This window comes from Monopterus albus, unplaced genomic scaffold, assembly GCF_001952655.1.
Source record: "Monopterus albus unplaced genomic scaffold, M_albus_1.0 scaffold110.1, whole genome shotgun sequence".
Classification (NCBI taxonomy): domain Eukaryota; kingdom Metazoa; phylum Chordata; class Actinopteri; order Synbranchiformes; family Synbranchidae; genus Monopterus; species Monopterus albus.
Genome location: NW_018127990.1, coordinates 696,230 through 708,378, shown reverse-complemented (window position 1 = coordinate 708,378; position 12,149 = coordinate 696,230). Strand labels below are relative to the sequence as shown.

General features: G+C 40.2%; 1 protein-coding gene across 1 annotated transcript; it reads right to left on the bottom strand.

Annotated features, from left to right (window-relative positions):
- Positions 1-681: 681 nt before the first annotated feature.
- rbbp5 (retinoblastoma binding protein 5) lies at positions 682-11,206 on the bottom strand. The gene is given in 16 exon segments (XM_020611214.1): positions 682-1,426; positions 2,041-2,103; positions 4,157-4,234; positions 4,667-4,769; positions 4,771-4,900; positions 5,765-5,834; positions 6,761-6,878; positions 7,023-7,094; positions 7,199-7,352; positions 7,501-7,620; positions 8,175-8,284; positions 8,791-8,953; positions 9,133-9,273; positions 9,556-9,728; positions 9,894-9,919; positions 11,035-11,206. Coding segments are annotated over 16 exon segments (1,590 nt in total). The 5' UTR covers positions 11,054-11,206; the 3' UTR covers positions 682-1,376.
- Between the last annotated feature and the right edge of the window lie 943 nt (positions 11,207-12,149).

The following is a 12,149-nucleotide window of genomic DNA, read 5'->3' as shown; positions in this document are numbered from 1 at the left end:
CTATCCACTGTTGTCCCGCCTACTCCGCTGTGATTGGTCAGATAGGTCAAAGCGAAAAATGGGCAATAGATAATCTGAGTAATGGGTAATTCCCGTTTGTGAGAAAAAAAACGAGAAAATCACTCAGTAACACTGAAAAAGTAGTTTAGTATTGTGATCTGATTATAACTTGTTCAAACTACCTGTGGTCAATGTAAAGAGGTATAAGTAATGTGAAGTAACCTACCTGTACTTTACCTAAACATTTCTGTTTAGTGCTACTTTATACTTTATTCTCCAATACATTCATTGAGAGATATACCTTTTTTATGCCACTAGATTTAGTTAAAAGCTTTGGTTACTGGTTACATTATAAATTTGTAATTTACATCAAAGGTATAAAATGACCTTATAAAATAACCAAAACTACCCAACAGAATATAAATTAGTTAAAATTAGTTCAACTTTACAACAGTAGTAAAAGTATTTCTTATACTGTGAACTATCTGAGGCCTCTGTTTCCTTAGAGCTTAAATGAGTTAGTCTAATGTTGCACCAAGTAGGTGTCGTGTGAAATTTTTTTTACTAAGTCACAAGACCTTGACATTTATAATTAACTCATAATCTCACATAATGTTCATTTCACACATTTATTTGTATGCTAATGTTTTTGTTTTTCCTGACATAAATTAGCCTCTGTGCAGTTCAACATCAGGCTCACATTCCTCTAAAGTTGTGCAGTTCAACATGAGGCTCACATTCCTCTAGATTAAGTTTCAGTTCAAAACATTCTTTGATGAGAAACATTTCTACAGCTTGTGTATTGTGCATTAATTAGCTTCATCATAAGGGGTGGCAGTCTCAATGAACAGATTCCTGAAAAATAACCTGCCTCACTGGATACAATAGGCATGTACTGTATATCAAAGTGGTGGATGCTACACCTCCTTGTCCCATGTTATGTTGTTACAGTAAAAAAAAACAATTTGGCTGATAAATCACTATCTGTAACTTCTTGAGCTTTCAGAAATTGCCACTGAAATCCATCATCTTTCAAGAGCTAGGTGAGCTTTAAAGCAAACCCACACAGTAGCTCATTATTTATAAATCAAAATGTTTTAATGTGTATAAAAACAAGAAAGACAACAGACATACACACTATGAAGACACAGGTGTTCTCTACATGACAAATCCTACAGAGGCAGAGGACGTGATCTCTACTGTGATGTCTTGGTGGCTGCAGTCAGTGGTCCTTGCCGAGGAGCTTCCCCGTGACAATGTGCAGGAAACAGTTTGCACATCAAACTGGCTGCTCTCTCAGTCTGTACATGACATCAGAATTTGTGTCTCTTTGTTTGAGCCTATAAATGCTTCTCCATATCTGTACACAGAAGCGATCAGTCCATCCCTCCAATGTCGTGCTGTTTGTACGACTGTGTTAAACTCCCTGCAGAGAAACAGATTCACATCAGACAGATACATCATGAGCAACCAGACTAAAGCAAGAAGAAGACTAAAAGCTTGGTTCTTTCTATAGTTGAGAGCTTATGATGTGATCTTTTCATTTAAAATTCTTTCAATTTTGACATAATAAATCACCTTCTCCCCAGGCCTGGATATAAATTCACAATATCGTTTAGTTTCAGGATAAATTCCAAAACAATATTTTTACACTGATTAACACAAACATGTTTAAGTACAAGAACTTTTTTTAAAACTGTTTTCAGTAGTAATCAGAAAAAAATGGCCAAACATAATTTATAGACCTAGCTGTTAGCTTGAAACAGTTTTAATAATTTGCCTATAGATACTAGTGCTTCAGGAAAACACTGCAATAAAAACAGTTTAACATTTGAGGAAACACTCATTGTAATTTCAGGAGTGCGGCCAATATCAATCTCATGTCCTTTAATTACAGAGAACACAGTTAGCTTAGCTAGCAGGGGACAAGAGCTAGTCCTGATCTGTTCACAATCTACCAACAACAGTATGATCACCAATGAACATGTTGTGTCTCATTTAACTTGTACACAAACAGAAATGTAAAAATGAGTGCAGTGCCTGTATGCAGCTTCCTGAAGTCCAGATGTGAGAGTGAGGTTGCCATCTTTAGTTCTGTCGTGCCTGTGTAGAGAAAACAAAAACAAAACCTGTGCCTAGAGACTGTATCTGGCAAATGAAGCTGTAGCTGGAGATGCTGCACACAAGCACTGGGTGGATGAATACGCTACTGTTCATCAAAAAACAGTACAAGCACATAAGGGCCCCCGAAACCACCAACTATTCGTCTACATTTCTGTTTGTGTATGAGATTGATATGGATCTTAGTAGGATGAGTTCAGGCATTAATACCAACTACATAAATGTATACCATCGCCCACATCTCTCTGACACACACACAGAAACGACAGGACCTGAGCAGCGCTGCTGCAGACAAAGGTTCATGCCACATGGCAAGCCCAAGGAGCGAGGTGGGAGTGGGAGCAGGAGGGTCAAAGGCCAAGCAGGAAGTAGATGTAAACTAGCCAGCTAGCCTGCAGGGAAACAAGCTGCACCATCCCACTGTTAGCCACATCAACACCCCTCTGCCAACCACGATCCAGCTTCACCAATGTGTAAATGACAACCAATTAGAGTGAGGCTGAGGACAGCAGAGGTTACACAGATGTAACACCACAGTCAGGTAGAGATGAAACTATGTGGGTGCAACAGGAGTCATCTGTGGAAGCACCACTCACTGTCAGAACAAAGAGTATAATATAATATGCACCTGCTGTTGTAGTTTTCCCAGTAGCAGGATGGTGCAAGTGGGACTGAGCCAAAATAACTAGTGTGTCTGTGTGTGTGTGTGTGTTCATGTTAATAAAGGAACATGTCACCAAGCATAACACTGATGTGTTTTAATAGCTTTTAGACAACAGTGGAAGTCTGGCACAGAGGAATAAGATCTATCAGGCTTTGGATACATAGTCAATACTTATCAGTGAACTAATTCATTGATGGGTCTGCACATAAATTTTTGTGACAATAAGGAAATACACAGTATTGCTAGACTAATCCTTTAACATAATATCATTACAGTAGAACAAACACAGCACAAATTGGTAGTGTATGTCATCTAATCAGTTTTAACATGCCTGAGCAATTTTAAGGAAGTATCTGAGCGTCTTTACACAGCTGAGGTTATCACTGCTGCTGTAGACACGTCCAGCTACTTCAGTAGTGTGTTCTGTAGGTTTGGACTGCATGCAGAGTGATCAGGGTGCTCATTCAGACATGAAACACTGTCGCCAAGTGCTTGCTCAAGGGGGATTTGTTGGGTTTTCCCTATGTAATAATAGTGATAACAGTAAGGTCTAGACCTTAGTTTGTAAAGTGTCCTGAGATGACTTTTGTTGTGATTTGGCGCTATACAAATAAAATTTGATTTGATTTGATGAAGCACACATGTTCAAATCGGTCAGATTAATGAAAAGGGGTGCATGTCAATAAGGGGTTAATATCAACTCCTCAATCTAGAGCTCTGACCTGGCCTGTTGGAACAGTGAAGCAGGGCTCTCGTGTCCTATACTATAAACTGTATGAGAATAATGGAAGAGAGAGAGAATGGACTGGTTTAAAGAGCAAAATCTGCAGTGTACTAAAGCTGGTTGTTTGAAAAATCCCAGTTGTTCCCTCTTTGATTGTCTTTTTTTAGACATTGCAAATAACTGTCTGCCTATTTTTCCAGCTCCACCCTGCCAGCATGATGCTTTGCCTTCCTCATGTTTTGCTATTCTACCTTGCACATCACCTTACAATGCACTGGTCTATCAGACAGTGCATGTCCTGTGCTTGGACCTCCAGACTGTGGCTATACAACAGGTGGGTCTCTGTCAGTGAGCTGTGTGGTTGGGAGGAAGGGGGGTTATGTTGGGTGGAAGCAGTACAGGGATGCGGGGACTGGGCTGGCGAGGTGTGAGTCAGACTAGCAGGGCAGCAGGACTAGCAGAGCTCCCACACTCAGCAGCAGGGACAGTGGCGTGCTTACCTGTGGCCAGGCCCCCCTCTGCTCTGCCCTTCATCCCTCCTCCTCCTCCTCCACCTCCCAGGCCAGAGCTGCCCAGGGGCTCCATGGGGAAGGAGGGCCGTTCGCCCCTGTAGGGCTTGGGCCTGAAGGGGAAGTCTTTGTCTTTACCTTTGGAGCCTTTGGGTCGACCGGCTGTCTTCTTCTTTGATTTGCCATCCCCCTTCACACCTAGCAGGGGGTGCACCTCTGAGGAAAGAGGTGATGGATCAGCTTTGTCAGAATAAAACAAAAGCCACAGTTGGCTAATTTTCATATGACATTACACATATGACAGTGGTGAAGACATAAGGGAAAAAAAACTGAAATAAAGGCCCATCTTTTATAGAAGACTGTCTAATTTCCTGCAGCCAATGAAAGTAAAGGCCTTGGCTGGTATTTAAAGTTTTAAACAAAATGTATATGTATTGTTGTCTTAGCCGTCCCTGGTAGGCCAGTGGTTAAGGCGCTGTGCCCCAGGTTCAAATCAGGGTTGCAACAGGAAGGGCATCTGGCGTAAAACACGTGCCAAATGTCAACATGCGAGTCGTCAGTGTGACAATTTGCTGTGGCGACCCCTAAAACGGGAAAAGCCGAAAGTGAATTTCTTTCTATATGTATTGTTGTCTTATATTCTCTCACCATCACTCGGCACCCCCTGCAGTTCAATGGTGGTAGTGCGGGCTTTCTTTTTGGCAGGGCCTCCTTCAGATGAAGGCTGGCGTCTTCTCCCCCCCGCCAGCCAAAGCATCCTCTGGAGTGGCAGCCTGGACCGAGGTGTCCGGCGGGGGGCCGAAGGGGTTTTCCTCAGGATCTTCAACCTCTGGGGCAATGGGCAGGTACAGCAGGGCCTTACAGTCCTCCAGCTCCTCATCACTACAGGACATGAACACACAAGACTCAGCAGCTGAACAGTTACATTTACTCTAATCATTACTGTTATTTGTACTGCACTTCTCAAAAAACAGAGGTTTACAAAGTGCTTAATAAACATATTAAAATGAATGCTGATAAACAGACACAGCAGTATTAAATAAATAAGATTGAATGTACTAACAAAATGATCCACTCTAACATGAAGGCAGCTGAGTATCTCACAGTAGTCAGTGCAGTGAAGAAGGTATAGTGGACTCTCGCAGGGTCTCGAGGTGAAAAGATCGATCTAATTCTTGTAATATTTCTAAGATTAAGGTCAGAAGCATGACTGCTTGAAGCAACAAAACAGAATCCTTAATTCTTGCAAATCAGCAGCACACGTACAGATAAGACACCCAAAGAATGTTGAAATGTTTTCACAACAGGAGCAATAATTATCTCAAATTTGTCAACACTAGATATATAGGAATAAAAGAGTGGGTGACTTTCTGCAGTTTCATTAGTTTTCTCTTATTTAGGCAAATCATATGAAAAAAGATGGAGGAAATCGTTACATTATGTTAAATTCATGAATGATAAAACTGATCTTACTCTATTATTTCATCTATTTCTCTTTACTCTTTTCTAACAAAAAAAATCTCAACACCAAGTCTAATTACTTGTTTCATCATAAGGAGGTGGTGCCTGCTAAGAGCATCCTCCAACTTTAAGATGTGTTTGAAAGCTCTGCATTTGTATTTGTGACAAGAGTACAACTAGTACTGATACTTTGGGCTAAAAGGTTTTGCTAATTCGGGGGACGAGATCAGGAAGCACAATACATGTCATGACTCATTGTTTGCACTTTGTCTTGTTCTTTCTCACCTGCTGCAAAAAGCAACTATGGGGTCAACGGTGGTGACATCTACCTCTTCATCCTCCGCAGCGTCTGCACCTGCAACATGAGCACGACTTCATATCATATACATCCCGAGAGAACCAGAGAATCTGACAGCACAACAGGTGGTGGTCAACCTTCAGTCAGCAGGCTCACACTTGTCTCATTCGGTTAATTCAAATGTAGTATGTGATATGACGTTTCAAACATGCAGAACAGCAACAGCCTAGTAATAAAACTCTCTCAGGGAGGGAGTACGCAAGAAATGTTTACATTTTTTGGGGCCATTGTTCACAATAGGACACACCAGTAATCAGTCAAACTGTGACTTTGGACTGTCACTGCACAATAATCTTAAGGAGGAGAAAGCAAAACATTTTTCTATAGATTCACTATAAAGTGTTACTACTACTGGTTTGGCTGAGATGCTTCACAAGCTGCAGAAGCTTGTATTAATTATTTCCAGCTGCAAGTTGCTCTTTAATTTCCTTTATGTCAACTCACAGAACAAATCTAATAAATAAAGCCTGCACACTACATACTTTTGAATATTCTTAATTTTATCACTTTACTGGTGTGAGCCCACCACAGACTGAGAATGCAGTTTTAATTAGTATTTCTGAAGTACTGTTCTACAGGATTGGACCCAATAATTTAAAGGCAGACAGAATTTACATGCGGATTATGAGAGAAGACAACTGTCTCATATACAAATTAACACTCCTTATATTTTAATGTTTGTCAGGCAGTGTAGGAGCCACGCTAGAGGATAAAGGCTTTGCTTGAAATGTTTATTACTGTGATTTCTTTGTATATGTATTATAAAGTGTATTCTTAAAATTTTCAGCTTGTAGTAAGAAAAAAGACAGTGTGTGTGAAGTAAGGATTTCCAGAGGCCTTCTATGACCCATAACAGACCCTCTCAAATTGTAGTGTGTGTGTGTGTGTGTGCGTGCGTGTGTGTGCGCGCGCGCATTCCCTACCTGTCTGCTCAGGCTCGCTCTTGTCTTCATCCTCAATGTCAAATTCAGACTCTCGCTCCTCGTACTCCACATTCTCATCCAGTTCTTTGAAGTCTGGAGCAAACGCACTCCAGTTTTCCTGTAAACAAAGACTCAACTTAGCTGGTAACCGTGCTTCATTAAAGGCATAGTTGGCGTTCCTGGAAAAACCAGCAAGAGCCCTCAGTACTAACACCCCCCGCCCTCAGTACTAACACTGTTACTGCTACGAATGTTTACTTACCACTTGATTCTGAGCCCATATGGACACCACTCCACTGGAGATAGAGGCGATGATGGGGCGAACAGGATGCCACTGAACAGAGGTGAGATGAGTAAACATATACAAAAGTGTTGCGTCAATATTAGAATCTCTATACAGTGTTCTACTGAGCCAGGTTTCTAGTTTGATGCCCTTACAGCAACATCCAGCAGCAGCTCTCCTCTGGTTCCATGCAGGATCTTCACCAGGTTGCCAATGCTCTTCTCCCAGATGTAGAGGGCGTGCTGCCTGGCTGAACCAGCCACAATGTACTCACCATCCCCAGAAAAACAGCAGCGCTTCCACGGAGTCCTGAACAGAAAATTCATGGTTGGAGGACATGAACAAACAGAGGTCAGAGGAAGAGACAAATGTAGGTCTACAAAACCTAACTGTGCCAGCAAGTGTTAGCCAACACATGTCCTCTGGGGTAACGGAACAGCATCCTGTGTTAACGTACCTGTTGACCAGGTCCTGTAGTTTCTGCATGGGTTCAGGCTCACCATCTCGGCCACAGGTCAGTATCTCCCTGCCGTCATACACCCTGATGATTCGGTCTGCTGTGTTTATGAGGAAGCAGCTGCACAGAAAACAGAACAGGTGGATTTGATTTGATTTGATTTGATTTATTCTTTCAAGCATGTAAAGACAGTTGATATGTCAACACACATAATTTTACACATATCCAACAAATGCTAATCCAATATCAATTTGCTTATACCTAGTACATGCTTGAATGGAGTAGGAAGAAGTCAGACTTATCCAGTCCTACCCCCTGACATCATCTTACCATCATTGGTTTGCAAGCAGTATCTCTACATAGATAATTCTCTTCTACACCACACAAGTAAAAGATAAAGAGGTAGAATGGGAAAGACAGGAAAACAAACCACAGAAGAGCTCTGTTTTCTTGGATCTGACCTTTAAAGCAAATTTTTTTTGGTTTTCTGTAGGCAAGAACGCTCCCAAATACATAATGTATTATGGATCTATTCTACAATCAACATGAAATCAGGCTGTGTCACAGAAGAAGTACAACCCAAAGTAGAATACAGTCTCATTGTAGACCATGTAGTGCTGACTGTTTTTGTCCCTCTAGGTCTAGAAACACAAAGACCTCCTGCTGCTTCTCACCTGCCTTTGCGTGCAAATTCAATGGATTTGATGGCAGTGGTGTTGCTGGTACCAGTGGTCACTCTGAAGGATGCCACCAGCTCCTGGGTGTTTGTGTTCAATACCAGGATCTGGTATCAAACACAAACAGAGGGAGACGAGATGTTGAAGAGAAACAGAAAAAAAAACACTTAACATCATAACAACAGTTCTAAATGTAAAATGTGAGTGAAGGGAAATTTACAAATGTCTGGGTGTTTATCAGAGCTTTTAGTAACTGTTTTATTATTTCAGCTGGATCAAAAGTGCATTTGATGATTTCGGTCTGTGTATTTTTATATTCTACCACTGGTAGTCACAGATGTTCTAATTCTACACATACAATAACTTTTTCTCATCCTAAATGTTAGTTACTTGTGCAGTCTTCACATGTGATTCAATTCAATTCAGTTTTATTTGTACAGTACCAATTACAACAAAAGTTGTCTCAGGACACTTTACAAAGTAAGGTCTAGACCTTAATATTATTATTATTATTATTATAACAGAGGGAAAAACCCAACAGATACCCCTTGCCAATGTGATGATGTGAAGGAAGTGGCACTGTGAATACAGGTTGACTTAGAGAGAAACTAACCTTTCCTTTGGCATTGCCAGTGTAGATGTACTCGCCCCGTCTGTCAAAAGCTGCCACCACATTCAAGTCCGAGTCATCGTCTACAGGCAGGACAACATGTTTGGAGTCTGACAGAGTCAACAGGACTGGAGCTGACTTCATCGGACACACCAGCACCTTGTCCCTAAAACAACAATCAACATAATTTGTAAGTATAAAACAGCACAGGACATTACCTTATCACTGATCAAGACAGGTTAAACATGCAAAAACAGATCAGTTGATGTCACGGCTGTTCAAACTGTATCTGATCAACAGCCAAACCTTTAAACACTTCAGATGTAACATGTACAGGTCACTTACATGTCTCTGGGGTGGTACTGCAGCTTCAGGATAGGCGAAGGGAAACGAAATCTCTGGTCACAATCTCCAGTCAGGACGTCCCACTGTGAGACTATGTTGTCTGTGGAGGCACTAACCAATTTATGGCCGTCTCGACTCCAGCTGCACAAAAACGGAAATATATAGATTTCTGTAAGTCATCACTAAAAGTTACTTGCTGTGGCTTGTGGTCTAAACTCTCAATGATCACTCATTTTAAATGTCAGTATCACCCAGCAAAGCTTTTGTCATTAACCTGTATTTATTGTTGTCATACATTGCGATCATAACAAAAACTGTGCTTTAAAAACCAGTTTAGTGTGAACTTAGACTAAAAAATAGCTAGCTAGGCGGTAGCAAGACACCAGGTGGTGATGACTACACACACTCTCTGATGTGTCTCACCATAAAGAGCAGACTGGGTGGATGTGTGCGCTGATGATTTTGGCGATGCCCCTTGTGAGAAAGTCCCAGATGACGATGCGGCCGTCATTACAGCCCACAGCCAGCAGGGTGCCCCAGCGGTTGAAGGTGCAGGTGAGGGCCATGCTGATGCAGTCCAGAGTCCCATCTGCCTCCTAGCAACACAACAGTGGAAAAGTAATGCTTCACATATGACCATTCCCTAAATCAAGAGATCAAAGTCCATGTGTGTACTGTAGGTGTTCGGATAATTTGCAGTACATATATATAAACCAGGTCTCCTATCTAGCTCATGTGCACAATAAGAGCCAGTGACTTACCTCTGGATAGTTCTGCCCAAATGATTCTAGGAAAGAAATACAGAAGAAAGTGATCAGAGACACTTTGTGGTGCAGCATATTTGGAGTTTCATAAAACAATACAGTCAAGGAATTGCTTTCTGAGGAAACTGAATACCAAAATTTACAAAAAAGAAAACCTTTATTCATCTAAAACTAATGTCAGTCTTTACAATTTCATTAAAAAAAGACAGATCCCAAATTAAAACTGGAAACATTTACAATGAATTCTCACTAGAAAGAAAAACTAAATAATTCAAATTTAAAGTGAGAAATGAGAGAAAACCTTGTCAGTAATTTCAGAGGAAGAACTCAAATTCATTCACGGAAAGTTAAAAGACAGAAGCATATCTACCCTAAAATTTATGCTTAAAACCACAGCTAACGAAAAGTACAAATTTATCTGAGTTAAGCAAGAACTTTAAAATATAATTTGAAATGAAGCAAAAAAAAAAAACTATCATTGTCTAGTTCATAATCAAATTCTGCACTACATTAACATGGGCATGGACACTATGAAAACCATATGTACATTTGAGAAACCTTTATTCTATTTCCACCATATCTGCATCACATCAAAAGTCACGGCATCACACCTGGACTAGATTAGTCCACAAGCAAGACAAGCTGGGGCTAAGTTATCCCCTGTCATAGGGACCATCTGTGTATTGTTTTTATTTCACTGTGGTCCCAATAACGTAACGAGCAAGCAGTTCATAGGCTTCACATAATGACATACATATAATGACATTACCAATAAATCCAACAGTAACTTAATGCTCTTTCTATAAAAAGACACTTCATTCAAATAACGTTATAATAATAATAGAGATAATGTATTGTGGCTAACGTTAGCTAACTGCCACTTCGTCTGCTTCCACTTATTAACAAACGTTTAATGCTATGTATAAACATTTATTAGGCTCGGATGATACTTTACGATACCCTATGAAACAATTTAACATACAGTTATCACTGGGGTTCTAAACATTAATGTGATTTTAGTTTGCATGGATTGCTGTTAACATGCTAGGCTAACTTACAATGCTAACCATAACAAGTAGCGTTACATAGCATTACGTACGAACAACAGCTTATAGAAATCAAAATTTTAAAATGTTACCAAGCAGTTCCAGATTCATTGCTGGACGGCTGTGTATCCAAAGTTCTAGAACAACCTGATTTCAGCAACCGTTTCACTGAATTTCACCCGTATTCACTTCAGCTGCGAATTGCCTGGGTACTAGCGCCGAACCTCCAGTGAGGACCCCAAACAATGCAACGTGCCTGATCAAAATACAAATGACATTGTTGTAATTAATTTTCTGAATATATGGATTGTTTTTAATCTGGCTATATTATTAATGAAATAATCATTAATAAAATAGTTTTAGATTGTCTAAAGTGTGTCTGTAAAACATTATTATTAGTATTACTAGTAAGTAGTAAATCTATTTTCATAATTTGCTGAAGCAAATACCACACCAATAGTCCCACTGTTGAGATCTTCTCAAGACTGTTTTATCCAACCAAACAGGCCGATTCGGTTTTACTATCATGACAAAATACACCAAGGCAAACACCATTGGCGAAGATGAAAACAGCCAATGTTGCAACTGCAAATACATTTTTAATGAAAAAATAATGACTGAAACAAATAACTGACGAGAGTCCGACAAAATGGTTAACAGCAGCCTTTTGTCGTCAAAAAATATGGACACCACATCCTCCCAGCAGCCCACAACTTTTGACTATGAATCAGAAACTCTGCAGAAAAGAGGCGAGCTCATGTTATCACAAGTTACAATTATTAAACCAAAAACAATATAAAAAAAACTAAGGGCAACAATTAAAAACGGAGCACTGTGTAATGTTTGACCACACACTAAAGTTAGATAAATTGTTATATTATGGCCAAATGTTCCTTGGTATACTCACATTTCCTGCAGTGTATTTCACTTGATGTGTGTATATCATAACCAGACTATACATTCACTTTGCTATAACAGACTATGGTATGTGACTTATGTCACAGTAGTCACAAATAAAGGAGCTTCACCAAGATATGTATTGTGAATTTAACAGTTATCTGACATATGCAAATTAATATAAGCTTATGAAGACTATCCAATAGTGATGGGTCCGGCAACACCGATGCGCCGAGCTCTTAGACTTAGAGCAAAACCCCGTGTCGGTGCGCGTATCGCTTTAACAAAGTCACGTGACCGATACAGGAAC